This window comes from Podarcis tiliguerta (genome assembly GCF_965153285.1).
Source record: "Podarcis tiliguerta genome assembly, chromosome: Z".
In the NCBI taxonomy this organism is placed as follows: Eukaryota; Metazoa; Chordata; class Lepidosauria; order Squamata; family Lacertidae; genus Podarcis; species Podarcis tiliguerta.
Window position 1 is genome coordinate 25,882,401 of NC_139553.1, and position 18,806 is coordinate 25,901,206.

At 41.4% G+C, this 18,806-nt stretch overlaps 1 protein-coding gene across 5 annotated transcripts in view; it reads left to right on the forward strand.

Annotated features, from left to right (window-relative positions):
- GAB3 (GRB2 associated binding protein 3) overlaps positions 1-10,851 on the forward strand; it is an 83,178-nt gene extending 72,327 nt beyond the window's left edge. For all 5 annotated transcript variants that reach the window (XM_083423698.1, XM_083423701.1, XM_083423702.1 and 2 more), the window contains 4 exons: positions 830-911; positions 5,816-5,918; positions 7,735-7,842; positions 8,894-10,851. In XM_083423698.1, the coding sequence (XP_083279824.1) occupies positions 830-911; positions 5,816-5,918; positions 7,735-7,842; positions 8,894-9,010 (410 nt within the window). In that variant the 3' untranslated portion in view covers positions 9,011-10,851. The remainder of the gene's footprint in view (positions 1-829; positions 912-5,815; positions 5,919-7,734; positions 7,843-8,893) is intronic.
- Positions 10,852-18,806: the final 7,955 nt, after the last annotated feature.

An 18,806-nucleotide genomic window follows, 5' to 3' on the forward strand; every position in this document is an offset into this window, starting at 1 on the left:
GAGGTTGGCCTGGCTTTCCAGAAGAACTAAACTGGTATCTGAACTGTACAAAATCTGGCCTGCGGGAGTGCAGGCCAGAGCAATGTTAAAAATATATGTGCAGAGGTAGATGAGATGGTTGAGGAAAAGGACTTAGAGGCAGGAGATGTGGTTGTGGATGGGCTGTTGGTCAGGTTGCAGACGGGAAGAGGTGGAGGGGCTGCATTGCTACTTGGTGAACAAGATGCTCAGACCAAGCCTGGAGCAACAGTTATTTAGAGCCAGTCAGGTCCCCATTGGTCTCCTCAAATCACCAGACCTGGCTTGTGTTGATGAGATTGCAGTACCTTCCCTGACCATTAAAAGGGTGTTGCTGTTACCCAGGAAAGATTGGACCAGAAACTCCTGCAGCCTGTGAGCTACTTTGGAGTAGCAAGAATATTTATTTTATTGCATTTATATCCCACCTTATATCCCACCTTTTCTTTGAAGGAGAACATAGTTCTCACCCTCCTCAATCCCTACAACAACCATGTAGGGTAGGTTAGTCTCAGTGGCAGTGATTGATCACCCAGTGAGCTTCATGGCAAGTGGGGATTTGAACCCTGGCCTCCAAGGTCCTGGTCCAACACTCTAACCACTACACCACTGTGGCGCTCTAAAGAAATTAAGGAAGCTCTGCTACCTGAGTCCACAATATGAGCCCCCTGATGTCATAAATGTCCTTTCTTGGAACTGCTTCCATCCTGTTAAGTAACCAGCTACCCACACAGCAAGTTTACAGCCGGATCTGCCCCTGTCCTTGGCCAGCTCTGTGGCAGTAAGAAGTCTTCTCTCTTTAAATCTTCAGTCCGACCACCTCCGCTGGACCTGCGAAACCTTTCCACCATCCGAGAACATGCTGCCTTAACCAGGACGTGGACTGTGCCTTAGTAAGTGGGTGCGAAACATGCCCCAACAATTTTTTTAGGAGATTGGTCTTGCCAGAGGAACTATTAAAATAGTTTTCCTGGATTAGGGGGGTTTACCTAGTATCTTGCTGAGCTGTATGGTTCATGAATGAACAACTTACTGCTCTTTCGCCAACCAGGCCTCACACATACACTCATGCCTAATACAGACATCACAAAGCAGAGGTAAGTGTCAAAATAAGTACACACAGAATACATTTTTTAATTATAATGTTATAATATGTTTGGAGAGGCATACCAAGTCAAAGGGCATATAGGGTTTTTCACACTTAACTTTTTTCTGGTGGCATAGTTGTTCCCTTTGGTTTTCTGTTTTGTTTTGTTGCATACTGCCATATGACATTGCTATTATTCAGCTACTATTTCAGAATAATGTACTAAAAAAGAACAGAATTTTTTCTTCTGCTGCTGCTGCTGCCACATCAAATCTGACATTCATTAAGTTTTGGCCTTGAGGCCAGAAAGGACATCACCACACCTGATTTATACCCAAACAACGTTAATATAATTCACTTAAGCTATGGTTTTACTTGCAGAGAAGGAGAGCAAGTTTAAACTGCCAATGTTGAATCTGCCTTTTATATTTCTAACATACTTCCTCCACAAGCTTCCATACTATAACAAACACAGCATGTATTATTTGCAACTAATTAGAGCCAGTATACAATCCTGGAGCATAAATTCCACCTAGGCTGGATCTAGACGCATCGAAGAAGTGTTTCAGTTAAACGAGTTGCAAATTTTGTAAGAGAAATTGGGTTGGTAAAAATGGAACTCCACAGTGCCATCTGGTGTCACAGTGTTAGAATGCATAAACCGCATCTAAAGCACTTCTTCTTTGCCAATGTAGCCGAGTTCCTAGTCTGTGTGCCTGATGCACACATCTGCTTAGGGAAGCAACTGAAACAATCATTTCTGTTTCTAACCCTGTGTAAGGCATAGGTGTAAGATAATTCACTTGAAGATAAACTTTCTAGAAGGAAAGGGTAGTGGTAGAGTTGGGAAGAAAGGTGTTTCCCTGTGACATGGAAAGTAATTTGCATGCTGCTTAGTGGACAAACTCCAAATATTCATGATATACACAGCAACATATGCAATATATGGCCTATTGTGTCCTTATAATGCTCAACCTCAAGTCAAAAACTACATATTTTTGCTCTTGTTCATAGAATTTTGAATAGAGCATTTTTTTGCATAGAAAAGCAGACTATGTTTGATGAAGGACCATGATTATGTGTGTAAATTATAATATGTTTGTATTATATTCAGATAACATTTTAAACCAAGTTTGTTTAAGTCTTAGTGGAACTTGATATTTAAAATCCTATATAGATTCTTAAAATCTATTTTATAATTTCAGTTTTTTAGAAAAACCAATCCTTGCTCTGAAAATCTTCACTTTTTGCATTTTATGCTATAAGGATAGCAAAATAAAAAATAAATAGGAAGCTGAGTTGACTATTGCTTGAAGATGACATTTCTAAGATCAAGTGTAGTGTAGCTGTGAATGTTGAACAAACATCAGCCCAAAGCAAACATCATTTGATACACTGATTCGGTTGCACTGTTTCTGTGAGTTATGGGCAAATAAATTGTGCTTCACATGTAGTGTTGACCCAACCTTGTTTAGTTTTAATGACGTTTCTTTTAAACATTAGCATTCCTTACAGGAAAATTATTTATATATTGTCTCATTCCACAGGGAGACTGTAAGCAAAGTTTCTAAACAAACTTTCAATACAAATTCTGTGGATCTCATCCCTGCTTTTTAAGAAGACAAGAAAATGTTTTTCTTTCCTCCCAAAATTAAATTGGCTTCAATTAAACAGAGAGATTTGCATCATTCTTGCTTTAAGACAGCACATGTCTTTGCAAGCTCAATGGTGATCTTTGAAGCAGGGATAACCAACGCAGTGCCCTCCAGATATTGTTGCACTGCAGCTCCCATCACCCTGGACCTTTGGCCATGCTGACTTGGACTAAAGAGAGTTTGAATACAGCAAAATCGGGGAAGGGCTATAGCTCAGTTTTAGAGCATCTGCTTTGCATGCAGAAGGTCTAAGTTCCAAAACCTGGAAGCTGTAGGTAGGACTAGGGCAGAATCCTGTCAGTCATTGTAGACAGTATTGAACTAGATGGACCAACAGTCAAATTTGGTGTAAGGTAGTTTCCTTTATTCCTAATATCTGGTGATCACTACATTGGCTATCCCTACCTTGAGGGGTTCCTGCCTTTTTCCTGGCACCCCAGGGAGTTTCCTTAGTAAACCAGATTAGGTGGATATGTAGTTATTCTATCTTCACAACTGTTCTGCTCCAACGGATGACTCCAATGGAAAGAGCATTCTGGCTAAAGTAGGGGTTTCATGGAAAAAGAGGTCAGGTTTCTGCAAGCAGCGTTAGTTGAGGCAATGCAAGATTGGAATGGATGGCTCCATGCGAAACTCCAGCTAGAGCAAATTGTATTAGAGTGTACAAAGAGGTCAGGCCAGAGTTCAACATCCTGTTCTTACAGGATGTTATGGGAAGCCCATAAGCAGGACCTGAATACAACAACGGTAACCAGCATCCGTTGTGAATGTTGCTTCAGCAACAGATAACTCATAACAGAGTATTTAAGCAGAGGTTTATCTCAGCCAGGGTGGTTAGCTCTGCCCACAATGGGGGAAGCCTATTTAGTTAAAGAGGCCTTGCTTGTTTCAGCAGCCATTTGAGAATTTTGGTTGCAGCTACAGAGTTAATTCAGTATATTTCAGTATTGTTGTAAGAAGCAGTAAGCTTGTTACCTATTCCTTCCACATCTTCTCCCCAGCCTGGTTTCTTCATTCTCACACATACATACATACATACATACATACACATAAATATATATATGTGTGTGTGTTTATGTGCAAAACACAGGAATATATATGTCTATCAGTATTAACTGACATTAGCTTTCTGAGAAATGTTCTGCTTTCATACCATGGGGCAAAACACTGGGGAGAGAAGCAATATCAGGAACATAATTCTAGATGGACAGAAGGTGAGAGGGGAAAGGGTTAAGAATTCCTTCCCCTCCGCCATACCTGTGCTCCAGCTGATTCTTCATGGCACCTGCTTTTCAATTAAAAAATCAAGTCCTCCATAGACTTTTCACTGTCTCCTTTTGGGATGTTCAGCCTTCCCCAACTTGTTACCCTCCAGAAATTTTGGGCTACAGTTCTCATAATCTCTGACCATTGGCTGTTCGTGCAAGCGCTGATGGGAGTTGTAGTCCAGAATGTCTGGAGGGCTGGTCTAGTTTACCCTGAGATGGCTTGTGCTCCAGTTCTGCTTGTGAGTATGTACTCTCTCTCTTCATCTCTTCTTTCTTGGCCATTTAGTATAGCTAGCTGTGGATGGTGGCACATCATACTGATATTGTAACATCATATCCACTGCATTGATCTGTTCCTCAGTACTTACTACTGGTCTACCAGAGTTCTATTAGCCTGTCCTCTTAGAGGAGGGGTAACCAGTGTGGTGCCCTTCAGATGTTGTTGTAATACAAAGTCCATCACCTCCAGCCACCATGGTCAATTGTTAGGGATGATGGGAGTTGTAGTTCAGCAGCATCACACGTCCTAGAGATTTCAGAGAGGATCAGGCTGTTGGTTATGTGTGAATGTTGTAGTCCAAACTGGGAAAGCGTTATTGTTGTTTCTATACAGTGGTACCTCGGGTTAAGAACTTAATTCGTTCTTAACCTGAAACTGTCCTTAACCTGAAGCACCACTTTAGTTAATGGGGCCTCCTGCTGCTGCTGCGCCGCCACTGCACAATTTCTGTTCTCATCCTGAAGCAAATTTCTTAATCCGAGGTAATATTTCTGGGTTAGCAGAGTCTGTAACCTGAAGCGTATGTAACCTGAAATGTATGTAACCTGAGGTACCACTGTACTGTTATTTCTATCTGAGGATGAGAGGGCAGTTTGCAATGTAAAAACACAAAAATACATACCATAGTAATAAACAATAATAATACCCCACCCACCCAGTTTAAAAGGCCATAGTTTGTTTAATGAAAGGCATGGGAGAAGATGAATGTTTTTGTTGGATGCTTAAAGATATGTAACAAAGCACTAATTTTGCACACTTGAAGATCTGTGCTAGAGCCTTGAACCAGCTTTGTAAGATGCTTCCATTTGCATTTACCTGGTAAAACCAGGGGGTGCTTGCCCCTGAGGTTGGTAAAAAGATGGGACAGTGAATAAAAGGATAAAGTTCATTGATGAACACTGGAAATACCTAGCTTGCCAGCTTTCCTCTTATGTCTTGAGAACTTGTGGTTGGTTTGAAAAACATTACACAGACATATCTGGCAATGGATTTGGCAGCATTTTTTACTTTGCAAGACGACTGAGTAGCAGACATTTCCCATGTGCAAATAACATATATTTTTGCAGATGATTCACGGTGGTTGCAGTTCCTCTGCGTATAGCTGCAGTAGCTAATTAATTTGTTTCTGCCTCCAAAACTGTTGCTAGCCATACAGCAAGACAAGTGCTTAGGCCCCTGATGTGATGGACATTTGCCTCTGTTTATGCTCCTTCCTTGACCGTTCTTTGATGTCTGCAGCTTTCCCATAATGCCATGGCGGCCATTTTTACTGTCAGATTCGATTGCAGAAATGACTAATTTCCCAAGAGGACACTGATGAGATTGTAACCTCCTTTGTTAGCTAACTTAACCTCTGTAGTGTTGCTGGGCTTTGGGCGGGCTTATTCCCCACACTGGGCAACGTCAGGTTTTGGCTTGGTTTCAGAGCATCTGTGAAAACTCTTCTTTGACTTCTCTTTTGTTTGTGTTTTGGGTTTCCCCCACCCTCCTCCTCCTCCTGCACTAGCAATCGAACAAGCTTTATCTCTCCAGAAAGAGACTGCATTAATTCAGCGAGAGTATTTGCCAGTTCAGTTTCCGGAGAGGAAGAAGAAAGTTACATTCAAATGGTAATCATTTTCATGCAACTCTCCTTTGACAAATCATGTGAGCGGAAAGGCTCAGAGAAGTCAAATTTTTCAGCCAAACATGTGGCAGGGGCTCCCCTTTGCCCTACTGAAGAAATTTAGTGCAGGCACACAAGGGCCAATTGACGCAGTGATAAGGGAAGCCTTTTTCCCATTCCTACAGATCTCCGTTGTTCCCACAAGTGTTGGTGGCACATCTCCAAGCAATCTCAAACATATACATGGTGATTTGCTGGAGGCAAAGAGAGAACCTCAAAATTTCCCCTACCATTTTTAGACAAGAGCCTTTATGGAACCCCTTAAAAGCGCACAAAACTCCAGGGAGATATGTTGGGGAAAGATTGTAGCTTGATGGTTGAGCTAGCGTTTTATGTACAAAAGACCCCATGTCTTATTCCTGTATTTCCAGCTAGGGCTGGGAAAGAGATGCTGCCTGAAACCCTGGAAAGTCATTGCCAGTAAGTGTAGTAGATAATCTTTCCCCAAACTGGTGCCACCCAGATGATTTGGACTACGGCTCCTGTATGGCCAGTCATAAAGTATGTTGGGAGCTGTAGTATGACAAGCGGACCAGGTTGGGGAATAGTGGTGGAGACGTACTAAACTAGATAGACCAGTGGTCTGTCTCTGTATATGGTATGTTCTAAGCCCAAACACTACAAGGAAGGATTGTAGCACAGTAATAAAAGTAACTGCTTTACATGCTGTGGGGCTACATCCAGTCCTTAACATCTCCAAGCAATGTTGGGAAAGACTACCAGAAACCCTGGATAGCCACTGCCAGTGAGGGCAAAACAGGGGTAGCCAATGTAATGCCCTCCAGATGTTGCTGGACTACAACTCCCATTATCCCTGGCAATTGACCATGCTGGCTTTGGCTGATTGGAGTTGCATCCTGACAGTATCTGGAGGACAGCACATTGGCTACCCTTAATGTAGGAAACACTGAGCTACAAGGGCCAGTGATCTGACTCGGTGTAAGGCAGCTTCCTATGTTCCTAACATTTTGTTGTCTTTTTTGCATTGTACAAGGTTAGCCTTCCCCGGATCACCCTCCAGATCATTTGCAGGGGGCATACCTCCTAGCAGAACCCCATAATCCAAAACTTCTGGGGAGCACCAGGTTGGCCAAGACTGCAGTCTATGCAAATGTTTCCCTTGAACAACAGAGGTGCCTTAAATGGCCTGGTGAGAGCCAGGACGAGAAGGATTGGGAGCCGTAGAGATGTTGAAATAATATGGAAGCTGCCTCTCTTGCTAAAGCATGATCATGGTTGCAGTGCAGGGGTGGAGAACCTTTTTCGCCCAATGGGCCAGTTCTTTAATTCCCACCTGCACAAGATACCTGTGACAAGTGGATGGAACCACCCACCTGTGTTGGCCACTGGGGGTGGCCACTGGGGGTGGCGGGAGGTAGAGGCTAAGCAGGAATGAACAACTTGTGCATCAGCTGATGGGTTGAGGGTTCAGTCCTTTCTTCAGCAATCAACCCTTCAAGGAATTTGGCATGGACAGCCAAACTGAGCAAGCTTTAATCCCCTCCTCACCCATCAGTTAGTGGGTAATCTACTTTCTGCAGCAATCAAGCCTGCCCATCAGCCCTAGTAAACCAAATTGGAAAACCTGGTGAACCAATATGATTTGTGGGCTGAAGGCTTCCTGCCCCTCCTGTAGAACATGAGGGAAAGAAGGAGAATCTATAGGCAACACACACACACACACACACACAAAACTTTTAAATTTGTTTTGACAATGCCTATTTCTTCATTTTCTTATGGTCATGGTTCATTCTCAACAGGAGCAAGCAACATCTCCATGCAATGGAGCATTCCAGTGGCCAAAGAACTTCAGCCTTGATTATTTAGCACTGGATTTTAATTCCGCTTCTCCGTCTCCTGTACAAAAGGTAGGCCTTGCTCACAACAACTTCTGCTGCTGCTCCCTGACATCAGTAATAAAAATTAAATGGTGGCATGTAATATCCAATACCTGCTTCCTTTTTTTCACAAGTGAGCAGAGTATTGTTAGTGCTTCTTTAAATAAAGGGTGGGGAATCTTCGCCCAGGAGGTGAGTGTGGCCCTCCAGGCCTTTGTATCTAGCCCTTGGAAACTCCCCAGAACATACTCCTCACTGGCTCTGTTTCACACCCTAAATGTTTTTGCCTGGCTGCCTCTTGCTTGCCTCCATGGAAGTTGAAAAGGGGTGCAGATATGAAGATAAAATTCACATCCCTTGCTCTACCAACTTTTGCCTCTGACCCTGCTTGCCACTGGCATGTAGTCCCCAGAAAGTCACCAAAAGGGTATGCCAGTGTGGTGTAGTGGTTAAGAGCGGTAGTCACGTAATCTGGGTAACCGGGTTCGCGTCTCCGCTCCTCCACATGCAGCTGCTGGGTGACCTTGGGCCAGTCACAGTCTCTCAGCCCCACTCACCTCACAGAGTGTTTGTTGTGGGGGAGGAAGGGAAAGGAGAATGTTAGCCGCTTTGAGACTCCTTAAAGGGAGTGAAAGGCGGGATATCAAATCCAAACTCTTCTTCTTCTTCTTCTTCTGCTCCCCTGAGCTGAAAAACATTCCCCACTCTTGCATCAGAGGCAATTCTCTGGGTTCGAAACCCACTCCAGTCTTGCCTGATCAAGGGCTTTAACTTAGAGGAAAACCATTTTCCGTTCATCTCAAGGTGAACATATCACTGTACTGCACTTTCCTGTGTCTGCCAGGCCTGTTCTGGGCTGTGTGACAGGGTAGCAGATGGGGAATTATGTCTGAAACCAGTAGCAAGACAACAGGCATGCTTGCTTGCTGATGTCACCCCTGGCTTCAAGGTGAAAAAAGAAATGCCAGCTAAGGTTGGAGAGGAGGGGAGGAATTGACAGAAGCCCAACTGTAGCTGTGTTCATGTTTTACACGTCCTCACGTATGTTTGTTTGTTTGTTTCATTTCCTTCACCTTGGCAGAAACCTTTCCTCTCTGAAGAACAAAGAGTGGATTATGTCCAAGTAGATGAGCAAAGAACTCAAGCTCTCCAGAACACTAAGCAGGAATGGACAGATGAAAGGCAATCCAAAGTTTGAAGAGAGAAGGGTTGACTAGCTTGAATTTGCACATTAAAATCCAGGAAGTTTGGATGATTCAGCAGTGGCAGTGCAAAGCAGAAGTCTCCGTCATTGTGAAATAGAGTGATGGTCAACCGCTTTCTTTAGAAGCCACATCTTTTCGAGGTGGAAGGAGCACATCAGTGAGAGAGGATTGAGTTGTACTATGTCCAGATCACATAGTCACTGTCATCTTCTCAATCCCTCCTTCCAGTAAGGACCTGTGGTACCATTTTAACACCTGAATTTGGTCCTCTCTAAACACTTAATGGGAACAAAAGTCTTGCAATGTCACACGAAACACTGCAATTACTTACTTCTGTTTTAGATATATGTATATAAATGTATATATTCCTGCCTATTTAACAGATGCTGCATCTACTGTAGTGTCTGGTACTGACAGGTGTTTGAGAATAAGGGCTAAACGTTGGAAACAATTTAAAAACAAACTTCTTTTTTTTGCAGGGGTGGGGGGAGTGGGAGTTGAGGATTTCCCTTAGTATAATATGTTTAACTGTCATTCATTTATTGAAGAATGTAAATAGAACTTTGCACTGTTGGCAATGGAAATAATTGTTCCCCTCTTGTGCTCATCATGCATCATGGAAAACTCACATCCACCACAGTTAATCTTGCCCTACTTTCGTGGCCACCTTTCCTTCTGATGAGCTCACAATGCATTTGGGGTTTTCCTTTTCCTTCTGTTATGACCTGTGCTGCAAGGAGTTGCTTCCAACGTAGCACAAGCCCTACTGTGCATCCTCTCACTTAACTGAACCTTTCCGAAAGAAATCAATGGAAGCAGCAAAGCTACTTCTTCTTTCATTAAAACAAAGCCGTGACACAGTCGGTCAAGCACCAGAAAGCATTATCTACACAGTAAAGGAAGAAAATGGCATTGAGATACACAGGGATAGTCATCTGGCTTATGGATCTCAACCAGGGCATTCGTCCCAGATGGCAGAGCAAGGATTTTGCTCCCACCGTTGATGCTAGGAAATGACTGAAACAGACTTGCTAAAGCCTTTTAGCAGTATTATATTTCACTTCACATTTAGCCTTCTTTTAATAAAAATAAATGAGGAGATAGCAACTCCGGTCTTCTGTTGGGGGCAGTGGTTTGCTAAATTGGGACTGTTTTAATGTTTCAAAGGGCTTCCACTCCCCCAGTTACCACCTCTCCCTCCCCATCCCTGCTGACAGGGCTCCTTTGTTTATAACAGCTTAGTAGCAGGCTGAAATTGAACCAATGAAGCTTTCACTAATCACTGCTCCTACATACACTGCTGGGGCCAGCTACAACACTGCTGCCTGTACAGACACTGCCAGTAAAGAAAAGGGTAACTGCCAATAATTAGGTCTTGCAAACAGGTTCATTTCAATGAGTTGCTTGGTAGGGGTGGGCGACATGTCACCCTCTAGATAGTCATGGACCAGAACTCCCAGCATTCTTGACCATTGGCCATGCTGGTTGAGGTGGAATGGGAACATCTGGATGGTCCCAGATTCCCCATCTCTGATGTTAGCACTGTGCAAGCTCCCTGTCCCTCTTTCAGTTCAAGACACAATTCAGTTTGGATCAATTCACACCCAACATCCAAATCAAAATTCGGAGATCTGAATCTCCTGTCCTCAGAGAGGCATGCATTGGGAAGCCAAAATGACCACAATCCTCCCCCTAGATGCATGACATTTGAATACATGGTAGCTCCTCCAGAGAGGGTTTCAGATAGGTAGATCCAGGGGTTTATGTGCTAGCCACCTTTAAAGCTTGTCCCCCCCCCCCCCCCACACACAAATAAAGTGTTTCAAAAGTAAAATGGTTGTAACTTCGTTTTTTTTGCATATAACTGCCTGCAGCTTGAAGACACCTGGTATGAGGTTGTCTTGTTAATAATTGGATTTGAACGTTACTTTCCCCTTGTTCATTGCCCATCTGCAGCAATGGCAGAGAGCAGTGGTGGGATCCAGTCCCACGTCAGAATAGTACCACAGATTGCCTTCAGTCTGAAGGTGTCGACACCCCCACAGGAACAGTGAGGGCATCAGAGGAAGCATTTCCTGATGGCACTGGAGAGTATATCTGTTGCTGCTCCCCACCCTCAGCATTCCAAACGGAAGAACTCCTCCTCAATCCACCTGAGAACCTCAGAGACAGACACCACCTCAGAGATGCTGATGTCTAGCAATGGGCTGGACTCAGTCCCTTCTGTTACCAAAGGGGAAGCCCCTGCCAGGCTGCTGCTGCCCGTGCCTACTCCATCCTCAAATGATTGCATGGCTATGGGACCAGGCTTGCACCTGCTACCAAAAAACCCCCTCAAGACAGGCAAGAAACCACACAGAATGCTGCTACTGCCCACCACCCCGCAAGCAGTCCTAGGATGGACCAGCTGACTGGTGGCAAACTAATCTAGCCAGTGGTGGTGCTGTTGCTGCCAGCATCTCTGGCCCCTCTGTCTCTGGTGGCACCACAGCTGCCCTGTGGAAGTGTGCTGCTTTTTTACTGTAGGTGTATGGTGTATTCAGAAGACGGACACCTACAAATGCAGAAAACAACACATCTGTAATGCAAACCTAACTAAAAAACTAGGGCCATTTTGGGAAAGGGCATAAGGGAAGTGACTTCCTAAGCAACAAACACTAAAGATACAGACAATAAACAGGGTTTTCATTTTTTTAGAATAAGATTAGGATTGGGAAAGCATTGTAAAACAAACAGGTATGTAAGAAAGAATGCTGGTATCAACTAAAGGCTAACAAAAGACAAGCTGAACAAAACCCACCAAATTTGTACTGACATTCAAGAGAACTTGCAAAACAGTAAATGTCTCCGAGAGAGAGAGACGCCTGTAACAGTTCACCACCCTCCAACACTGTGATTGGCTATTAATGAGTAAAGTTCAAATTCCCCTTTCCCCACCCTGGTAGTCCCCTTACATGGCATTGATTTGCAACACTTTGAAGACAAGCTGTCTGTTTTAGGGAGTGTTTTGCTGTGACTGGCTTGAGAGATGCCGTGACATGTTTCAGGCCTGCTTCAGTTTGGGATCTGTCCAGAGCAGTCACACAGCCCTACATGACATAGGTGGTTGACAAGTTTTGTCATTTCAGGCCATGAAATTATTATATACATGAGTGTTGGAATGTTGATCAACATAACATCCAGTTGATCAACTGGATATTTCTGTACCATTAGGTAGAGTATGTTGCAGAGCTGCAGTTGTCGGGACATAGGAAGCTGCCTTACACTGAGTCTATTTAGTTCAGTATTATTGACACAGATTTGGCAGCAGCTCTCCAGGATTTCAGACAGGACATATGCCCAAACCTACATGGAAATTCTGGGGGTTGAACCTGGGACCTTTCACATGCCAAGCAACTGCTCCCCTACTGAGCTCTGGCCCTTCTAATGCATTGACCGACTAGATCAGGAAAGGAAAACTGTGTCCCTCCATATTTTGTTGGATTGAACTCCCACTGGACCTGACAGTTGGCCATAGTCTCTGGGGCTGACGGGAACTGAAGTCTCAAAAATACCTGAGTGCAAAAGCTTTCCCATACCTGGACTAGATGGATCATTTATTCCAGCAAGAGTTGTATTTTCCATTTCTTTCTATATAGACCACCTAGTTCAGATGCAGCATGTCACTTAGTGGTGGCTGGTGCTCACTGGGACTGGCAGGGTGGAAAGCAGTGAGTACAACTGTAGATGGAGCCAGAGCCAATAACAAACAGAGCCAACTTATTCCAGTTTCTTCTTCGTCCTCCATGCTTCTGACTACAATGGTTATGTTTTACTTCCAATTTCAGAGGCAGCATGCCTCTTCATACCAATTGCTGGGAATCGCAGGTGAGCAGAGTGCTGTTGTGCTTGTGTCCTGTTTGCAGGCTCCCCACAGGCATCTGGTCACCTAGTATGAGAACAGGATGCTGGAGTAGATAGGCCACTGGCCTGATCCAGTAGGCTGTTCTTAATGTTCTTGCATCCTGCCAAGTTCTACAAAGGCAGAACAGAAACTAATGAGGTGGAGGCAGCTGATTACCAGGGTCACCACCTGGACTGGTGCTAAAGGGGAGGCAGGTAGGGACTGATGGGGTAAAAATGGTGGGAGAAGGATGTTGCCTTCATGTCTCGTCTGTGGACTTCCAAGAGGCATCTGTCAAACCACTGCTGGACAAGGTGGAGCCTTGGTCTGGTCCAGCAGGGTTGCTCTTGTGTTCTTACAAGTGGGGCATGTGAACAAATATTGCAGTGTGGGGTGCTCCTGTCCAGAGTTCCAGCCAGCCAGCCAGCCAGCCAACCAATCAACCAACTAACTGTGTCTTTTAGTGGACTCCATTACATTTTCCTCCCTGTGGGTTGATGCACATGCACCCAAAAGAGCAAGGGACAGCTTTTGGGGACCAAAACCATACAGTTTGATCAATGAGCCCAGACAAATATTTCAATAGGTATTCACTGTAACATTTTCTAACTGAAAGCCTCATATAGATATTTAGCCTTATAAGTAGGACTTGTGGTGGAATGGTGCAGTGTGGAGAGCTCCAGTACAGTGTGCCAGCCATCTAGTCATAACCATTTCCCAGGACACTCCATTACATTTCCCCTCCACTAGTTTCCTTTTTTTTTTTTTTGCATCTCATTTTTATTCAATTTTTTCATACATATTTACAATTATACCAATTTCTCATTAACATATTTACAATTTATGTGGACTTCCCTCAACTTTCCTGCCAATCGTCCGTAATAAAAATTTTTCCTACACATTTCTCATATTTCGTATCACCATTTTTCCTTTTCCCTTTTTTTTTTTCCTTTTAAACTAAACAAGTAAATAAATAAATATCTATCTTGCCATATTTGTTTACATCTTTGCAATATTCCTTATCTTACTCACAAAACTTCTTTAAAACCCACTAGCGTTGTTCGCTCATCACATACATCTTCCAAATACCCCGAAAATTTTTCCCAGTCCTCGTTAAATTTATGAGCTCGTTGGTATCTAATTTTCCCAGTTAATTTATCCAGTTCTGCGTAATCTGTTAACTTCATTCTCCACTCTTCCACAGTCGGCAGTTCTTCCTGTTTCCATTTCTGGGCCATCAGTACTCTCGCTGCTGTTATAGCATACTGGAAAAGTTTACAGTCCTTTTTATTAATATCGTTCCTCATTATTCCTAAAAGGAAGGTTTCTGGTCTTTTTACAAAGCTATATTTTAACATCTTTTTTAATTCATTATATATACTCTCCCAGAACCCTTTCACTCTTTTGCACTCCCACCACATATGTATAAAAGTTCCCGTTTTCTCTTTACATTTCCAGCACTTGTTGTTAATTTTAAACATTTTTGCTAATTTAACTGGTGTGATATACCATCTGTATACCATTTTCATCGTGTTTTCCTTTAATGTGGTGCATGCTGTAAACTTCAAGTTATTATTCCATATTTTCACCCACTCTTCCCAGTATATGTTGTAACCAAAATCCTTGGCCCAGTGGATCATCACCGACTTGACTTCCTCATCCATCGTATGCCATTCTAGTAACATTCTGTACATTTTGGAAATTATTTTACTATCACTGTTTACTATTTCCGTTTGAAATCTTGACTCTTTTCCTTTATAACCCTTTTCTTTCAAATCTTTTTTAAACATATCATTTATCTGGTAATAGTTAAACCAATCAAACACGTACTCTTTTACTTGTTCGTATGGCCTCAATCTCCATTTTTCTCCATCTTTAATCACTAAATCTCCATAGGTAATCCAATTTTCTCTCATATTAATTTTTTTAACACACATAACCTCTAATGGAGACAACCAGTGTGGAATCCCTGATTCCAATATGTTTTTGTATCTTTCCCAAACTTCCTTTAACGATTTCCGAAAGATGTGGTCTTCAAAAGTTTTGTGGCCCTTTTTCTTCTCCCTCCACAAATACGCATGCCACCCAAATCTGTTATCGAATCCCTCTAAATCTAACAATTTTGTATTCTTTAATTTTATCCAGTCTCTTATCCAGCAAAGGCACGAAGCCTCATAGTATAATTTCAGATCTGGCAGGGCAAAGCCCCCTTTTTCTTTTGCATCTGTTAATAATTTGTATTTAATTCTTGGTTTTTTGCCCTGCCAGATGTATCTCGAAATTCCTCTTTGCCACTCTTTAAATATCCCCGTCCCTTTAAGTACTGGAATCATCTGAAATAAAAATAACATCTTTGGGAGTACACACATCTTAATCATTGAAATCCTACCCCAAAAGGATAATTTTAATCTTCCCCACACCTCTAGATCTTTCTTAATTCCATTCCACACAGGTAAGTAATTATTCTGGTACAAATCAATATTTTTTGGAGTCAGCCATATTCCCAAATATTTTACCTTTTTCACCACTTCAATACAAGTTTGCTGTTGTAACTCTTTTACCAGTGTTTGATCCATATTTTTTACTATGATCTTGGTTTTTTTCTTATTTAGTATAAAACCAGCTACTTTTCCAAATTGCTCAATCTCCTCTAACACTTCTATTACACTTTCCATCGGGTCTTCCATCATTATCACCAGATCGTCGGCAAAGGCTTTAACTTTATATTTATTTTGACCCACCGACACCCCTTTTATCCTTTCATTTTTCCTAATTGATTTTAGAAAGATCTCCAACACCAGTATAAATAACAAAGGCGAGAGTGGACATCCCTGCCTTGTACCTTTCGATATTTCTACCTCTTCTGTGATTACGTTATTCACTATCAGTTTTGCTCTCTGTTCCGTATAAATTGCTTTTATTCCATTGAAGAAGCCCTTCCCTACTTCCATATACTCTAAGTTTTTTAACATGAAGTCCCATGAGACATTATCGAAAGCCTTTTCAGCGTCCACAAACATCAAAGCTGCCTGCTTCTCATTCCTGGCTGTCAGATATTCCAAAATATTAACGATGTTCCGAACGTTGTCCCTCATCTGCCTGCCTGGGAGGAAGCCCGCTTGGTCTTCATGGATAGTTTCTTGTAAAACTTTTTTTAGCCTTTTCGCCAATAATCCTGTAAAAATTTTATAGTCCGTATTTAACAAAGAGATTGGTCTATAGTTTTTAACTTGTGTTGGATCTGCATCTTGCTTTGGAATAAAGGTTATAAAGGCTTCTTTCCATGTCTCAGGTATTTCCCTTTCTTTCAGAATGTTATTCATTACTTCCTTCAATGGTGCTGTCAAAATCTGTCTCATCTCTTTGTAATAGCTAGCTGTAAATCCATCTGGACCTGGAGATTTCCCTTTTTTCATCTCGTTTATAGTCTCTCTTATCTCTTCATTCTCTATTGGGGTGTTCAGCTTGTCTTTCTTATCTATCGGGATCTTTTGCACCCCTTTTTCTTTTAAATATCTCTCTATTTTCCTCATATTGTTTTTTTCCTTGTTTTTATACAATTGTCTGTAAAAATCCAAAAATCCTTTTCTAATTTCTTTTGGGTTGGTTATATCTTCTCCCTCTACTATAATTTTATTTATTGTATTTTGTTCTTTTCTTTTTTTAATTTGCCAAGCAAGCCATTTCCCAGATTTGTTAGCAAATTCAAAGTTTTTCTGTCTTAGCCTTTTAATGTTCCACTCCACTTCTCTGTTAATTATCATAGCAAATTGTGTTTGCAACACCTTAATACTTTGTTTAATTTTTGAATTATTTGGTTTTTTAATTAGTTTTTGTTCATTGTCCATTATTTGTTTGAGAATCTCTTTCTTTTCTTTCTCTCTGTTTTTCTTTTTAATTGAGTTCCGTTGTATGAAGAACCCTCTCATCACTGCCTTGCTTGCGTCCCAAACTATACTCATCTTCGTACCTTTATTACAATTATCCTCGAAATATTCCATCAGTTTCTTTTGTGCATCTTGTAAGATTTTTTGGTCCTCTAAGAGGTAATCATTCATTCTCCACCTAAAAGTTCTTTCTTCTAAACCTTTTATCTCCAATTTAATTGGACTGTGGTCTGAAATTACTTTTGGTTGGATTTCAATTTGTGAAATTCTTGGGGTTAATTCATTAGAGATCCAGATTTGATCTATTCTGGACATTGACTGATTTGGCTCTGAGTAGAACGTAAACTGTTTCTCAAGTGGATGTCTCAGTCTCCAGATATCAATCAAATTACAATTTTTTGACATTTCAAAAAAAGTTTTGGGTAGTTTACCTTCTTTCGACTCTTTCTCTCTTAGTCTATCCATTTCTGTTGAGACTACCCCATTCATATCTCCCATCACAATTATTTTTTGGTCCATATACTCAAATAATTTCTCTTCCAACTTTTTATAAAAATCAGTTTTATTTCCATTGGGTGCATAGATCCCGACTATTAACAATTTTTCACCTTGCCAAGTAATCTGTACAGCAATAATTCTACCTTCTTCATCTTTGAAAATTTGCTGAGCTTCTATTTTATTTTTGATATACAGAACTACTCCTCTTTTCTTTTCTTTATCAGATGAAATAAATTCGTTCCCAAGTCTTTTGTTGATCAGAATTTTCCTGTGTCTTCTTGCTACATGTGTCTCTTGTAAGCAGATAATATCCAAATTTTTCTTTTTTAAATATTGTTCCACCTTATTCCTTTTTTTTTTCGTTCATCCCATTAATGTTCCAATTCCATATTTTTAACGCCATTATGTTCTTTATTATAGATGAAATAAGGGTTGTTGTAAATTACTTTTTATAGTGTGTTTGTTTCTTCTTCTACTTCTTCTTCCTCTTCGCCTTCCTCTTCTTCCTCCTCTTCTTCGTCCGTCTTTTCCCCTTTCTTCTCCTTTTCGTCCATCCTTTCCCCTTTCTTCTCCTTTTCATCTGAGTCCAATCCTCCGGTGGCTCCTATTCCTCCTGGTATACCTTTATCTTTGTCGTCCTCTTCTTCTATTATCAATTCCTTATACTTTCTCTGGAACTTACCTATCTCTTCTGGCCTGGTCAGCCTATGCCTCTTGCTTTTATAAACAAAGGAAATCCCTTCCGGATATTCCCATTTAAATTCGATATTGTTCTTCTTAAGAATTTGCACCATTGGTTTATATGGATATCTTCGTTTCAACAATCTAATTGGGATATCTTTAAAGATGATTATATAGCTGCCATCTATATATAGTCTTTTTTCTCTATTTCTCTGGAGGATCATATTTCTCATCTCTCTGTCCTTAAATGTTATGAGGCAATCTCCTGGGGCTTTCTTTGATTTAGTTGTTCTCACTCTCATCCTAAATGCATTTTGAACTGTATTTTCCATTTCTTCCAATTGTATTTCCAACCATTGGGCTAGTTCTAATATTAATTTCTGTTTGATATCCTCTCCCTGAGTCTCTGGTACGGCCCTCAGCCTTAAATTCACTTCACGCTGCCGTAATTCATTCATAGAGATCGCATCCCACATCTCTTCCTGCATTTTGTTTGTTTCTGAGAGCCCCACCTTGATCTTTTCATCTTCCTTTTTCAGTTCTTTCATTTCCATTCTTGTCTTCTTCATTCCTTCCTCCAACACATGTGTTCTCTTGGATACCTCTTTAATTTGCCCTTTCAGCTCATTAACCGTCTCATCTATTTTCCTATCCAATTTTCCAATCTTTGTATCTACTTGTTCTAATTTTGATTCTAAATTTTTTTCACTTTGCCTAATATCTGCAAACATTTTTAATATTTCTGCTTTGAAATCTGATTCTTGTTTCGACCCCTTTCTCTTAGCTGGGGTCCCCCCATTGCCTCCTTTCTTTTGTTGATGAGACATTGTCTCCAATTAT